General features: G+C 38.9%; 1 protein-coding gene across 2 annotated transcripts in view; it reads right to left on the reverse strand.

Moving 5' to 3' along the window:
• Positions 1-7,633: 7,633 nt before the first annotated feature.
• The window catches only part of PRKD1 (protein kinase D1), a 131,148-nt gene continuing 121,678 nt past the window's right edge, over positions 7,634-17,103 (reverse strand). For both annotated transcript variants that reach the window (XM_074148529.1, XM_074148528.1), the window contains exons 17-18: positions 10,753-10,838; positions 7,634-8,592 (exon numbers count right to left, since the gene is read on the reverse strand). In XM_074148529.1, coding sequence (XP_074004630.1) covers positions 8,374-8,592; positions 10,753-10,838 — 305 coding nt within the window. In that variant the 3' untranslated portion in view covers positions 7,634-8,373. The remainder of the gene's footprint in view (positions 8,593-10,752; positions 10,839-17,103) is intronic.

Consider the following 17,103-nt stretch of genomic DNA (forward strand, 5'->3'; position numbering starts at 1 on the left):
TAGTTACCCACTTGGCTCAAAAGAGATCGCTTTGGTGGTTTCAGGCTAATGCACGATTGTCCACGTCATAAAATGATGACAGCTACTTGGCAAAGCGATTTGAAAAGGGAGGTTAAGGCTATGTCTGAACACCAAAGTTTTGTTACTTATGTGGATTTAGTTAAAGTGATATTATTGTCTAGATCTAGTCATACTTACATATGTATTTCTGTGTGAGTAGGGATTTAACCTCTATAGCTGTAAGAGACTCTTGTGCCCATATAAATATGTATTATCTAGAAGCTGTGCCAATATCATTTTACTGGTAAAAAGGCCCAGCTTAACCAACAAAAGAGTACAAATATTGAGAGAGGATTAGAGTAATAAATTAACAATTTTTTCACCCTTAAGGCTATGAATACATGAATAAGTCTGCAAAACAAATTAGAAATGGAGTATGTGGACCATGATTTTAAATATCTGTGATAGCAGAGTTATTAAGCATGAAAAATACTGCAGTATTTATAATACTAGTCCTGCATCCTCTACATTACCTAGCTTTTCCACTCTGTTGTCTCCTTCCCCAGAGCCAAGGAGGTGTTTTCTTTATAGGCTGTCTGCTACAACAGTGGGAGAGTTGGTAGCACTTCTGCCCAAAAGCTGCCCGAGTCTCCTTTCAAGCAAAAACATCTAGCAGATCTAAAGTAAATCTAGAAACAGTGGAAGTCTGTGAGATGCAAAAGCAACTGAGTGGGTGCAAGGGGCTGTGAAAGGGCAAAGGGCCCTGAGGCTTTTAAAGGATGGACAGGAATTGCCCCCTGCCCCAGGGGAGCATCCTGGAGCCTCAGCCATAGGGTGCTTCCAGGGACAGGCAAGGTCAGATTTGGCTGGAAGGCTGAGGAACAAGAGCAGAAGAAATTATAGTCCTAGTGCAGTCACTGACACCCCTTGATCAAAAGAATAAATTATGTCATGCGATCACACTTGTTTTCATATAGGGCCATGAAAGAAATGACACGTTAGTCTATTTGTGCGTGCATTCTGTATTACATTGAACGGCAAGATTAGTTTCTCAATATTCATTGAGAGGTGTTCCACATTTTGCATAAGGTTAGGAGATGCACAGGTGCAGTTCGATCTAATGTCCCGTGAAACTATATCCTACTTTGTCATAGTACTTTGTCAGTCATGTGCTAAGAGGTTTGTAGTGAACAATGTCGGAAACCCATGGATCTGCCACGGTTTGCTGTGGCAGTTATGAGGACTGTGGCTTGTGTATGAGGACTTCAAGGGCTATGCCTTTACTCAGGAGCTAGTATGTGGACACTGTGATCTCTGAGGCAACTATGGTTGTAGCTGCAGGTACATTTATCAGTAAATACGTGACAAAAAGACTTCTTTGTAAATGGATTATAATTCCCACTTCATGCACACAGTATAGCCTTTGCCTCCTACAGAATATCTCATCTAAGGATGCATGTTCTTTGGATGCATCCAAGGTGACCTGAAAAGGTGAGAATACATCACCCAGTATGCCTACCTTTTCTGGGCTTTGAGTTCCAGATTACTGCTCTCTGCTCCCAAGTCATTCATTTACTTTCTTTGTCAGTTTGCCATCTACAAATGGAGTTAAATATAGAAAGGTAATGAGGGGCTGACTGGGAATATTGTACATTCCTGCATATTTTTGAATGTTGTGTTTTCCAAGTGTCGTTAATTCCATAAGGAAACTAACATGAGTTGGGATAATGTCTGGCTGTGAAGGTACTCTTGTTTTGAGACTGCTTTTGAGGCTGATATTTTTTTAATGTGAGCTTGTTTTGAGCAAGCCAGTTTATTCATTTAAATGTATGTTACTCTGGCTGTGAAGCACAAACAGTGGTATTTGCCTCCTTTCTCACAGACAAGTGGCTAATAGTCATAAATCTTTAGAAAAAGGTCAAAGTACTGCAGATCTCAATGGTTGCAAAAAGGGGAAGAGGATTCTGGGTATCTAGCAGTTTTGCTTTGTGCTCTTTCCAATTTCTAAGTATGGATTCATCATCCCAATCCTACAAATCCTACAAATCCTATAAATTCTTTGAATTTCCTGAAATGTTGTGACCTTGAAAACCAACAGTCTGTGACATTTTTCCTTGATATTTTACTGAGAATGAGAAGCTGTATTCCAATTTCAAATATATAATACTACCTGATGATGCTTTGCTGGTTTAATAGGAACTCTTCCAACTTTCCATTAATGTATATGCATATACATACATATGCATTTTTTAGGCAAGGGAGGCTGTTTTCAGGCCACAATGAATATGAAAAAGCCTTTATCAGACTCAAAGCAGTTAATCTTGAACTGGCCCATTTTCCAGAAGGAGCTTTGATGTACAAAAGTTCCCATTAGGACAAAGGTAAAGTTGAGTTTAGCCCAGGAACGCATAAAGTGCTTCTTATTAAGAGCTCGTTATTTCCCTATGAAAGACTACAGTCATTATGTTTCTACTAGTAGATCTTATTTTGCCTATTAGAGGTTTTCCAGCCTGGGGCTGTGAGCCAAATGCCTACTCACCACTTTCTGCCATGCATATTCCTGACTGTACAAGCTTTTGAACATACTTCCTTTTGACAGAATAAGGCCTGTGGATATATACATTTTACATGAACATGAGTTTTTAACATCACCTTAATTATTGTTTTTCTTAAGATTCCTATTCTTAAAACCTGTAGTGATCATCTGCGGTGAGCACATGTAAACATCCAATGCCACAAGCAAGAGTGGCAGGGTTAGAAACCTCAGCAGTCCTTAATTACTCACTGAGGATCTTAAATCCTGTTTCAGAAGAAATCAGGAAGCCTGAGACACCTAGAAACCCTCAGAGGTTCAGGCTTGTGAGCTCCTAACTCATTTTAGCATAATGCAATGGAGGACTCCGGCCCATGATTTCTGGCAAATCTGGCTACAGTAGTTTCATACCTGCACTCTCGCCCCTGTGCCTTTTCCAAATGTCTCCCTGTGACAGAGCTGGCAGAATGGAGCAACGCAGCTCCAACTCACAATCCAGAAAATTAACTTAAAGATAAAAATTGTGCTCAGAGGCTTTTGAGTGTCAACTAGAAAAGTTGAAATGTTCTATTTTTGCTCTGTTTAAAGCCAGTAACAGACAGCTGGGGGCAGAGACAATAACATCTTAAACTGCTGCAGCTGTTTACTTGGTAAATGTGAGCCAGGTCCCTCAAGTCAATTTTTATTTTTTCTTAAGAATATGTCAGTACTCTTTCCACTTATTAAATTTAGTGACCTAACTGCTTAAAAATCAACTCATACTTCTGTATGCCTAAGTTAACAGTGGAACCAAAATGAACTACTTGCTCTTCAAAGGGTAGTTATTAAGACTTTCAGAAAAATCAGTCCCCATTAAATGTGTAAGAGGTCATCACCAGTAAGTCACTATTCATTTTGGAAGTTATATCAGAAATTATTTAAGTTATAATTGGCAAATGCAACATAAATTCATATTGGAATATAGTTTGTCTGGATAGAAATGCTTCAACGGAATCTGCCAATTTTTGTCAAGCTTTGGCAGCACACATGTGCTTGCAGATTTCGGTATTTGCCTTAAAGGCACGTTTTCATCATGCCTGTTTTCCTTGTAGCTCCCCTGGTTGGCACCCTGCCTGGCAGACTTCTGCAGCATGAGGCCTCAGGCCCTCCAGGCTCACAGCAGAGCTGCCCTAGGGTGTAGGACCTTAGTGCTTGGATGCCCAAGCAAAATATTTAAATTCATGGGACATTTCAAAATAGCAACTTTTCAGACTGAAATGAAAGTAGACTTTTCTAAAATTCTTATTTGTGAACAGCTGATGTTCAAGTAAGTAGATGTGCTCTAGTAGTAAGGCAGCAAAACAGTTTATACTTCTTATAACGCGTGCTCCCTGTTTTTCACCTAAGTAAAGCAAAGATTCAGTGAGAAGCACAGACAAATACCAGCTCACCCAGTAGACCCTGATTTCAATATTCACTTGCTCCAGTTGCTAGGAACGAGCTAAGCAAAAAGCAAATTGAAACTCTGCATGCCATTCAGGTGTCAAATTTGTCACCACTGAAAAGTACATGACCTACCAAGTCAGTTCCTCTGGTTTACATTTGATTTGGTTGAGCTCTTTACCATCTGGCACGTGCAGAGCAAACCCCAGGAATATGAGAGTGGCCACAGAAGGTGGCCAGTGCAGTATGTGGCTGGCTTCCTTTGTTGTTGGAATAAATTATAGCCTATCTTTCTGGAACAAAAAAAAAAGAAGAAAAAGAATTAGTATCTCCGGCAAAGTGGTAAATTAAGCAAAGTTTGGGTCCTGAACAGCTGAACAAGGAGAGGGCTCTGATTTATCTGCATGAAGCAGAGCTTTTCCAGGATGTCAGTATTTTGGTAGATCTATCTGAATAATACTGCACCATAATCTGCACCATAATCCATAATGATTCGACTCTGAGCTTTCTCCCTATGTCTTATGTACTGAAGTAAAGAGAATAGTACATGGGGGTTAACTTGCCTAGTGATTCACTCTTAAAATTTCCCTCGGAGTTTTCCTTTTTTCCTTTCTTCCCAATTTCACACAATGGCAAGTATCTGTTCCCATTAGTCCAGTAAGGTTTTGGCCTTTTTTTTCCAGTTTCTTAGCATTTTCCATGTCACCTCTCTGACTTCATTGCCTGGGTTAAATCCAGGTGTGTGGAAGAGGTGTTGCTTTATCCAATAACAGAAAAGAAATAACCTGTTTTGTTTAACCTCTCAAACAAAAACCAAAAAGACTATTGTTGACACAAGAAGCAGATGGTTCTTGCCTTGCCATGAGGTCAGGTTTTACAACTTTCTAATCACTGGAGAAGTGAGATTCTAGGAAGGCTTTTCAGTAGCGAGGTGCAGAGGGGAAAGAGGAGGACGGAGGAAGAAAAGGAGAAGGCAGAATATCCAACTAGTTTTGAAGAGATCTTGCTAAGCTGAGAATAAGAAGATTTGGTGTAGTATCTGAGATGATAAGGAGGCAAGGCTCACTGACAGGAATTCCCTTCTGTCCTACAGCGTGAAGGTGTGGATGGATGGTCACACGTGGCTGAGCAGCTGTGTGACAGTTTATGTGTACACATGTGCTTGATAGGCATGACATGCAGTAGCACAACTGAAAAGGAAATACCATCAAGAGATCCTCAGGTCAATATTTATGTGCAGCATAACCATTGTTGCATTTTGCTTCCATGATGCATGCACAGGAACTGTTGGCCTAATGGAAAATCTAAAGTACATGGAAACATTACTACAGAGCAGCCTACCGTTCCCTTTCCCTGAGTAAAACAGGCAAAGGAAAATCATGTAGGATGACACAATCCCAGATTTGCTTCAGTACACTTTGATGCTGATTTATCTGGAAGAGCAAGTTTCCATTTAGGCTTTGAGTTAGGAATCAGTGAATTCATCTGTCTGGCTGAACTGCAAACAGTTCAAATTTCACAGTGCAACATTTTTGAACGGCAGCAGGGAAAATTTTAATTTATTATATTGGCTAATGGCAGATTCTTTTTTTGAAAGCCAGTGAATATTTGCACAAGTTCCTTAAAGTGATGAAGCAAGCTTCAGTGCTAAAAATAACAGGCATGGGGAGAAAAAAAGTATAATATGCCCCCAGTAATAAAACAAAAGTTCTTTTGAAATCATGTTTAGTAGCCAGTCAGAAAGTATTTCAGAGTAGCAATTTATTTATACTTCTGTCTCTGCTCTGTTGGCAAACAGTTTATCAGAAGTGCTCCATGACATTAAGTAAGTTTATCAACATCAGTCTGTGTTTAGCAAACCCTTCTGCATGCTAAGCATTGTTATGGCAGAAATCAGCAGATGATGGGGTTTAGCATAACTACTCGATGTTCTTCCTTCATCAAAAGATGTGCTGGTTTTAGTTTTGTCACCCAGCTTCTTAGAGATGCCATTACAAGCTGCAAAGTAGTTTGCTTTCTCTTTTAGTCTTCTGACTAGGGTGTATGGTTGAGAACAGAGTGCCAGTATGCTATTTGACATTTTTAAGAATTTGTGTCATTCAAAATTACCTTTGCTCAAGGGCTGGTACACTAACTGTAAATAAAAACAAGCCACTAATAAAAGCCTGACTCACCTAAACTGATCAGTTTGAAAGCAGAGCTCTAAATCTCTGTTACTGGTTAACACAGATGAACGGGACAACAAAATTAAGGCACTCCTGTGAGGTCATGGCTCCTTATGAATACTTGGTATCAACGTCTGAACAAAGTCTATGTGATTCTGATAATTTTCCTCAATTTCCTTTTAGTAAAGTCAGTTAATTTGTCCTGACTCCTGAAGTTGTTAAAGAACAGAATATAATCTTTATATTCAGTGAGTCCACCACTGCACCTGAAGTAGACTTGCCTTTAAACAAGTATGCATTTTCACTGATGGAAATTTTATAATCAGCCTGAGTCTATTTTTATGTTTATTTTACATCTGATTTAAGATTAAGAATGAGGCTCAATGAAAAAGAAACAATGGCCAATGATTAGCCAAATTAAGCCTTGTAGGAAAGTCCTGACTGAAAATATAGACATTACAGCATGGCAGAAAAGTCAACACATCCAAACTCTGCTTAATCGGAGCTGTTTCAGAACATTACAAGGCTAGTGTTATCAGAGAGCTTTCTTCAGGGTCAGCTGAAGGGGAAAAGGATTTCTTGAACTGGTGTCTTTCTTTTCTGGCAGTGGGAGAAGGGGAAAAGAGGTGGGGAGGAGGAAGAAGAGATTACAAAGTAATTTTTCACAATACTTTTTAGTTTTCTATAATATTTCTGTTTGAATAAAGGTGCCTTTGCTTCATTTCTTCTACAGTACACACTATCCCTCCAGTAGAGGTGCAAAGTAAGTAAAATTCTGCTGGCTCTGGTCTTGGTATGTATGTTGCATAAACTTTCTCTGGACAAAGCTCTTCTTTGAGGAAAGAATAGATCTATCTGATGAAAAGCTCAAGATTGTAACATAAAGCCAAGTAGAAGATCAGTAGAAGTTTATCATATGTGGCTCTAATCATTGCACATTTCTGCCTCTCACCCCATGTATCTCTTCTTTTTTAACCTCACACTTCAATACCTGTACATCAACTGTTTTTTTCAGAGATGGCCTGTGGCATAGAATAATTTTCAGCTTGTCACTGAGTTACTCTGGCATGTGTTTTACAGTGCAGCCTGAACCTCTCACAGTTAAAGCTAAATGGGTCAGGTTGGAACATTAAGTAATGGTTAGAAATGAAAATTAGTATCTTTTAAGTTTTTGGGGGAAGGAGGGCAGGAACCTTGTCAGTTCAACAGAACTTGGTGGAAAAGGAGAAGCAGCACATTTCTCTAAAAAATAAATTCCCAATAATTTCACTAGTGCAAAATCAGTGTACTGAACTCTCTGCTCCCCAGTACATTTCAAAACTAACTGAACTTCTGATATAAAATCATCCGAGTAGGGTCTTAAAAAGTGTGTTTTCTAGGTACACAGGTTAGCTGGCATTTTCCTACCTACCTCTACACGGGCTTCATAATGATTAACTAATCTACTCTACCTACTTCTGATGCCATTCTAGTGATATTTTAAACAAAAAGATTAATCAAATGAACCTATTTTAACAAGACTTTTATTGAAAACATACACAAAGTCAACAAGTTATTTAGCTTCTGAATGTACATATTAGAGAATATTCATATTAGAGAAGAATATCTTAAGAAAAGGGGAAATACAACTGACATGCAGTTTACATTACTAAGGCATTTAGGCTTAAGAGCAAGTTATAGTGTGTGTGTGTCTGTGTGTATCTATATACACAAACATACACACAGGTTATCTGACTTGAAACTGTACAGTGCTATGCAATTCATTATTTTTTGCTTTTTCTATTTTTTGACACTAAATAAAGCTTTTATCCAAATGGTAGAAGTTGTTCACAGAACAGCAGTTATAATCTACTCTTCAAGAGTTTGCTTACAATTACAATACTAACGATGCACAAAAAAAACCCCAGATGTTCATGGGAAAGTTCTCTCTTACCAAAATGAGGCTCAAGTAAGAAAAACACTAGTTTGCAAAGGCACCGTGGAGACAGGTTTTAATACATTAAATACAACATGAATCATTCACAATAACGAGTTTAGTGTTTCTGGGAACTTTTGTAAATACAACACAGTTGGTCACACAAAAATGTTTCTGTTGATTTGTCTTGGCAACTCAGATACATCAACAGTGTAACAGCGTAACAGCTTTGTTCCCATCTGACAGAAAATAATGGCAGTTCTGCAAGGCAAACGTTAAACCTGACCGTATGTATTTATTAATTCCACAGTGTTTTGACAGATTATAGGGGATGCAACTTAAAGGATGCTGACACGCTCACTGAGGGCTTTCATTTCTGTTTCTTCTAGCTTGGTGTTTTCATTATGGTTAGCACTTGGACTGATAAGGTGTGCTGGATACTGCAATCCATGTTCTCCTGAATACTGTTCCCATCGGGAGTCGTCACTTTCATGGGTGATGTAACGTTCCCCCATTTTACATTCAAGTTCCCTTAAATCTAACCAGGTTTGATAGTCCTGAAACAGAATAACAGTATTAGTTTTAAATTTCCTAAAATAAATGACATTCCCTTCTACTACCAATAATATGCAAAGTGCTATTAACTCGGCAATCTAAAGGTCACGCATCCCTATTGCTCTGAAATGGAAAAATCTTACAATTAATAAATACGAAATCTGCCTGTAGAAATAAGTTTCATCTCCAGAGGACTGTTTGATAAATTAATTTTATTAAACTCTGACATAAGTATAGAACTGAGATGTTATGGGTTGTTTTGCAGAATGTATGGATAATCTACACATTTCCATAATATCTAAATGAAGCATGGGAGGTAAAACAATTCCTCGCACTAGAAGAAGCACCTTTAAATCATATATGTACATCCTAGTGATCTGTATCAGACAGTCAAGGCAGTTGCTCCATCTCAGGATAATGGTGCAGTACATGAATTCAGCTTGGGCTAGAAAAAAAATATCTGTTTTTGCAGACTTAGGCAGTTACTGGTGTGCTCAAAGAGACTAAACATCAAGGTATTTTGGACTCCTTGTTGACTATCAACAGTAAGGCTGGAAACTGGTTTGGTTCTCATGCTGTTTAGACCATGCTCTGCAGCCCCTGATTTGCCTAAAATACATCTCAAGTTTAATAATTTTGCTTATTCCCACCCAAAGCATACGTGAAACTGCAGTAATAAAGCCAACCCTAGCCCCATCCAGACTAACCTCAGCTCATAATCTTGTATCCAGTGTTCTTTTTCTCCTTCATCTTGTCTCAACCTAAGACACAACCCTGGTCACCTAGCCACAGCACCAGAAACCCACACACTGTAAATACATCCTTAGTATCTCACATCCTGGCCCACTTCTTACACAGGCATCCTCTCAGAAACTACCTCTACATCTCACCGCCCTGCACCACTGTTACCTTTCCTTAGCCCACAAGGCTGGGCTCTTCCGGAAAGAGGACTCATCTCTTCCATGGTGCTAGAGCTGCTGATGTACTGCCTCACCTTAGTTCACCTCCGCTCACTATTGCACAAGCAATAAAAGTGGATATAGAGAGGTGAAGGACTCTGCCCCATCATGTGAGACAGCCAGCATCCTTGCTGCAGACCTTAGCCCAGACCACCTCTGGTCCCCAAACGCTCAGACAAATGCATTCTGCAGTGGTTGCCAGGGAGAAGAGCAGGAAATCTGGGAGGAAGAAATCAAGGCCAGGAGAAATGTCCCTGGGGAAAGTGGGGTGCAGGGTGGGAGGTTGCAGCCCTTTTCTTCCTATACCCTCTACTTTGAGAAACAGCTGCAACTGTAAGGTACTGGAGTAGGAGCCAGCTTTCAGATTGGATAAAGATTTCTTCGGGATTGTGGATTATGCATCTGATCTGTGCCATGTCTATGCCATGATCACTTTCCTAGATGCAAATGTGGATCCCTTGGGAGATCCCGAGGGCTGATGTCCCAGCCTGGCCTCAGCCTGTTCCTGTCCCCAGGGAGGGGCTGAATGCCCTGGCCTGGGGCTGCCCCCAGCCTGCCCTGCTCCCTGACTGGGGGTGGCGGGACCAGCCCTGGCTGCTCACTGCTCTGATGCTTTTTTTAGGTCTTTGGCTTGCAGTGATTTGGCTGCTGCCAGGATAAAAAATATTACCGTATGAGAAGCAGAGGACAGTGGCTACTAGCATCTCAAACATTCCTAACATTTCAGTTTTTAGCTGAAGTTTTCAATTGAAGGTTGTTAATGTACTTTCTTGGAAAGCATACAACTTCACCAGTTCTTCTGATGACTGTAAAGTGAAAGCCGATTCATTAGTTTTAATAAGTGAATCAGGTAGAGTCCAGGCAACAAGATAATGTAAGTCAAATGACTCTAAGGGTTTTCACATACATACATATATATACACATATATATATATATATATATATAATGTTCTCAGTGGACAAAAAAGATAATATTTTTGTAATGCATTTTGCAAACAAGAGAGAGTTTAGTATTGGAATCTAGTACTTCAAAAATTAATGAGAAACTATAGATAAATTGGTGACAGAGCATGAGGTTCTCAGCATCTGAAAACATCTTCAGGTTTGTAGATTTGCTTAGATTCCGCTGTGCTTAAAGATGAAAATTTGTTATCTACTGAGAGCCTAAATGCATAGGAAAAAACATGGAATTTGTACCAATACCTGTAACCACGGGTGGCTTAAAGTTTTGTCCACACTGTAGCGCTTTCTCATTTTCACTTGCAACAAATTATTTATGAGATCAATAGCTGAAAAGAAATAATATTGGAAAATGTCAGTTTAAATATATTTGTTTAAACTAGGACATGCAAACAGAGAGACAGACATTACAGTTGTGAAGAGGACAGTTACCCCTTCTTACTCCAGCTTTTTACAAACTTCAGCCAATGCTGATGTCCCTGAAGGTACCCACGCAACCCTTCCTAATGGGATTACAACTGTTTTACTAAACAATTGCCTGCTAGCTAGTATATCATCTATCTCTCTGTGTTCATTTGTAGGCACACAGCAAAGACTGAAGATAATTCTGACTCAGTCCCTGCTCAAATGAAAAAAAATCTCACATAAGTGAAGACTACAGTGTTCCTCAGGTACCACAGTAAACATATATATATGTATATATTTCTCTGAGACTCTCAGTATCACTTCTAGATGACTGACAGCAGCACCTTCCCAGGCACTCAGTGGAAGAATCAGGTTTTGTAGGTCACTAAGTCATGCAATACTATTCTTTTGAACTGAGTATAGCTTCTACCTGCTACTCAGCAGTCTGGTATTTCATAAAGGCAAGATTCTTCACAGATTCTTTAATTTCTGTGGTTTTGAAGGAATCCATGATTCACTGAGGTTATACACGTGTGCTCCGGGGCCTAAAGGGAAAAGGCCCGTGACTCAGTGACCACTGCATGGAACTTCACCGAGTGACCCATTTGGAAAAATCTCTGAGATGAGATGTTATTGCTGAATTTTGAATATATCTACTGAAATCATTTTTAAAAATTTAAAAATAAAAAATGAGGGTACCATGAAAGGTTAAATTATACTCTAGGTGATGCTAAATGTTTGATATGTGTTCCGGGGGAAGCTTATTATAGAATAATTCACTGGCCACAAGGAATTATAGTATCATTGCAACATTCCCATTTCATCACAATATCTGTTGGCTTGTCCAAAGTATGCTGGTTTACATCTTTATTTCTTTGTTTATATCATGGTGATAGGGAAAGATGGTCTTGAAAGTAACACAGAAACACAGCACTGAGGGGAATTGGGTCTGAAACATGTCAGATGGACATTGTTGCCAGGTGGGTGTTGAAGGACCTGAGTATTTATCTTGTCTGTTTTAAATGCAGGAGATGGGATAGAATTCTTTAAACTGGTACGTCTCTGAGGTTGTATTTTGTGCAGCAATATGGAAAAGCTTTTCTTTTTCAACAGAGCCTTCCTTTCCCCGGGCTAAATTTGCCAACTAGATCTTTCTGCGTGTTTCCGCCATGGAGCAGAGCACAATGTCCAGGAAAATGGGAAAGTATATGGCAGCCTATCTGGATGTATGCAGTCAGTCCAACAGACAAACCTATTCTTAGCGATAGCAGACTATCACTAAAGTAGCCCTGACTTCCTGGTGCCGAATATTATCTTGGAAATCAAACCGATTGTGGGAATGAGATAAAAAAAAAAATCTTAGGACTTCTGACAAAGAAGGCACTGCCAGAGGCTCGGAGACATGCTTTTCCTGAAGCAGATGGTCATAATCTTACTTTTTCCATTGTGGACAGACAGATTTTTAGCTACTGTATCTTTCAGTGTAAAGTATAGCTCATGATAAATTCTCTAACTCATATTTATTTTCTCAAAATGTCTGTGAAGTGGATGTGGAATCAGAAAGAAAGTGGATAGCCAATAGGACCACTACTGACAGGTGGTCTGAAAACTCATTTGTTTTTTTCCAAAATGGTGGGGTTAATCTTTTTCCTCTATATTGGTAAGAAAAGTTATCAAATTCCAAGTTATGAGGAAGAAACAAGAAAGCCAGTCATATGCCGTGGTTCAGTTATAGAGTGACTTCTGATATAACCTGGGAAAAACGTAGCGGCCATAGTTTTTATCTGATGCTTGGAAGAGGAGAACATAGTTCTTAGCCACTGCAGTAAGACTGGGTATCAGCAAACATCAGCATCCTCTTCAACACTGTCACCTTACCCTTAAATTCAGCAGAATTACAGTAAGACTTCAGTCTATCTTTTGCTAAATAGGCCAGTGCTGAATGTGAATTTAATAGGGTTCCCATTTGTTTATCTTCACTGGTATTCAGGTGCATATGATCTTCAGAGTTAATTTTTCATCATTTACTACGAATCTCAGTTCGGCAAATAGGTCAAGAACTTGATGAAAGAATTGATGGCCTGGGGAACTGATTCCAGTCAGCCAACTGTTGAGATATAAGTGCATGTTTCCCTAGATATGCCTCTAACTGCCAAGTACCTACTGAATATTACTCCTGCCATGGAGTATTGATGACATTTATGCATCTTCTGTCCAACTCGCTGGAAGCAAATATGACTGTGAGCCTTACAAGTGATGAAATCACCCATAGCTATGCAGCCTCCCAAGTTACAACAGGATGAATACCCCTTTGCCCCTTTTTTTTCTTCAGGACAATGACATACTACATGTAATAACGCATTTCTTTGTATTCTTGGGGGAAATTGCCAATGGCTTGTTGAACAGACCAGAAAGGCATTGGTCTAGAAATTATCACAACAGAAGGTACATAGAGAAAGACAGAGAAGGAAACTAAGACAAAAGTGAAAAAGCAGCTTTACGGGATGGTTCAGATTGTCAGTGTTAAGGAAACATTTGTTCTTCACAACAGTTTACACAGTCTGCTTGTTTCACCACTAGAATATTGCTGTCTCTGTAACAATTTTTTGTGTTTGTTTTTAGTTCTTTATCTAGGGGTTTTTTTGCCAGGAAAGTTTTGAGTATCACTTGCCTCCTAGTAATAAATAAGCACAAATGCAACATGACTATTATGAAGACTTAGGGCCCAAACTATCTGATTCAATTCCATTTGCTTTAATATACAAAGTTTTCAAACGTAGGTGAAGAAAGAGATCAAACATGAGTTTCAACAGCAAAAAGCATTTGCTATTTTTTACCAGGAAATCATGTAATCCAAGAAAAGCCACTTCTCAAGCATAGGAGTTCTGAGTATCAGAAGTCAAGATGTAAGTGCTGGCATGCTGGCAAGGCAAGAAAAGGACAGTAAAGGAAAGCAGAAGCTAGGGAGCTCAGTACAGACAGGCTGAGTGCTGGAACTGAAGGATTAAAGGATTTCCTTAGGGATCTGGAATAGCCTGTTAATGAGAAAATTCTGAATTTAACTGGTGTTAAATAAACTGTAGAGGTTCACACACTGATAGGTTCTGTGGGACTATTTAAAGGACATGAGGAAAGATCCTGGTTATTCTCTGTTTCAGCTTAGGAAAAAAACTGTCCTGTCCTGATAGTGTCCTGACAGTGTCCTGAGAGCCACTATCTAACACAGTTTGGTCTGGCTACAGTTCATATAAGATGTAAAACCAGTAACATTCATGTTGACTCAATTTCTGAATTAAAAAAAAACAACACCCATATAGTTAATAGTTTGATGATTACATTTTGAGTCGTACTGTTTAAGAACACTGGAAATAAAAATTTGGAAGGTATTAACATTTAGTTTAGACATAAAACTTCAGTGTGATTCATGGAATGAAACTGGGGCATGAACTATCAGGAAATTAAATTTTCTGTCTAGGAAGATAGAGCAGTTTTGAGAAAAGGGTAGCAACTACACTGTATTTTAAAGTAAATTTTATGAATTTTCACTAGAGACTGATTATTGTTTTAAAACTAGGTTTTAAAGTAATCCTTGTCAGACATTTATAAAGTTTGACAATATTCCTCTGTAAAATCAATAATTCAATAAATGTAGAATGTTAAGAAAGACCTATGGCCTGCACATTATCCATGGGAATCCAACAGGTTTTCACCAAGGAAGCAACCTGAATGAAAGTTCTGAGAGGGTTATGGTACTGCTTTTTTTAACACTTCTGTGGGGCCCTGTTTACTTCCCGTGATTTAAGGATAACATAAGTAGCCAGCTGAGGGATTATCAAATTCCAGGAGCTGGAGACTTTGTTAAAGGTGATAAACTAGCCAGCTACGCTAGTAGCATGACTGCTGGTCATCTAGACAGGTGATCATTCAGCAGAATCCCCAATGGAAGGATTCAAATGCAACTTTAAAAAGCTGTATGTCCCCTTGACTTTAGGAAAGATTGCTCTTTAGTTGTATTTTACTGGAAAGAACCTCTGAAGTCAGGAGGTTCATGTTTCTAAACTGCTTATGGCAGTTTATTAGTATGGCAAATAATAAATTGTAGTAAAGACACCAACAATTTTCACTCTAAGTATCAAATTAACAATATAGGAATGACTGCTTTAACTCAATTAGGATGTGACCCATACATTAATGCAAAAGCTTATCAAATTTCTGAAAACCCTATTAGGAACCTACCATTCATTTAGTCCCACCATGTAGACTTTAGCTTTTCACAGAAGTTATAAAAAATAAATCACCTTAAGAATATCAAGAAAAGCAGTCCTAAGTTAACAATAAATTTATACTTGGTCCAGAATTTTTAAAGTACACCCATAATATTAGCTACTCTTACAGCCATCACTTTTAAAAATTTAAGCTGCAGACATTAATGTAAAACTAAGGACTTCCTAGGCCCTGGACTCTTCTGAGTAAAGTTCTGTTGATTAGTGGTATAATTTTTTCATCCACACAAACCCTTTCCCTATTGCTGGTCAATACACTTTTGTTGACAAATGCTGTAGTATAAATGCGGGGGGGGGGTGGCAAAAAATAATCTTCAGCTGGCAGAGTTTATTATTTTCAGGGACATGGATTCAAAAAATCCTTGGCAATTATAAGCTGCACCTCTACAAGAGAGGTTTTCTAATACTAATCTATCCTAGCAAACGTGTAAGTAGAGCTAAGACCTCAGTTTAAACAGCCAGTTAAACATTTACTGAGGTAGAGAGCATCTTTGAGCTGTAACATGCATTTGGCCTCCTCCTGCTTAATGCTCATTCATGTGACTTGGTCATTAATATGTGAAACAGAGTTTCTACTCACATTATGCTGAAACAAGTCTATATTAACACTGACTTGAAGGCAGCTGTGCTATTTATTTCTGACTCAAAAGCAGTGTAACAGGCACACCATGATCAAATTTAATGCATAGAAGAAATTGCATTGTTTGTTCCCAAATTACTTAATAATACAAAGTAATGTGATGCACCTATGTGTGCACATCACATAGCTCACCAGGCTAGTAGTAATAGCTCTGTTGGTAGCTGATGGAAAAAAAAAAAGTGAATACAATGATTTATGAAAATTCTACAACAGAACAAAACAGGAAAAAAAAAGTGAATACAATGATTTATGAAAATTCTACAACAAAACCATGAATAATCTAAAGTTTGATACAGCACATTTTACGACCACGCAGTTCAAAAGCACAGCCACCACAGTGAAGCCACACTAGGTAAAATACACTAACAGGCAGAAGGAAAAAGTCTTTCAGGGAGTTCTGTCTTTCTATTTTGCAGTATTTATTTTTTGTAACCTGTAGCCAAGTCAAAATAAATCTTCTGAGATGATGCAGATTTGGTGGACTGGAAGGTCAAAGTTGGAAATGAACAGTAATGCTGTTGTAAATGGGCTCCATGTTTGACAGATGTGAAATTTAAAGCTATAAAATAGGAAATAATTCTGCAAGCAGATGCCTGTGTATGACTGTCTAGCAAAATTCCCCAATGAAGTCTGAATCAAGGTCAAATTGTCATACAGGAATTCAGTGAATTGCTTTAAGCAATCTTGTCTAGCGGGAGATGTCCCTGCCCGTAGCAGGGGGGGTGGAACTAGATGATGTTTAAGGTCCCTTCCAACCCAAACCATTCTACGATTCTATGAAATAATTTTTATTTGCAATGTTGAGTAAACAACTTCATACAGTCTTTAAATAATCTGTGTTTCCCCCACAAATGCTTCAGTGATTGATAGCATCAATTATCATGGCACTGTTCAGAACTGTGATCCAGATTAGATGTGTTAGGACACTGGGTACAGATGTGCATTTTAACCATGTGTCCCGGTTCGAAGTAAAACCGAACCAATTTTCTGTTCTGTAACTTTACATCCTAGCTAGGCCTCCTCTAACTCTCTGAAATTAACGGCATATTGTGGAGAAAACTGCTCGTTCTCAGAGTGATAAGACCAATGTTTGTGCTCCATGCCAAGGAATGATATGCAGGGAGGCCCTTGCTTATACTTATTGCTATAACAACCAAGGTCAGCCAATTTCGTTATTTGCCCCCTTAGAGGGTCGGAAACGGAAAAAATGTAGAGGGGTCACATCGGTGGGGAGGAGTGGACAGGACAGGTGACCCAAACCTGACC

Source organism: Numenius arquata, chromosome 6 (genome assembly GCF_964106895.1).
Source record: "Numenius arquata chromosome 6, bNumArq3.hap1.1, whole genome shotgun sequence".
NCBI classification, from domain to species: domain Eukaryota; kingdom Metazoa; phylum Chordata; class Aves; order Charadriiformes; family Scolopacidae; genus Numenius; species Numenius arquata.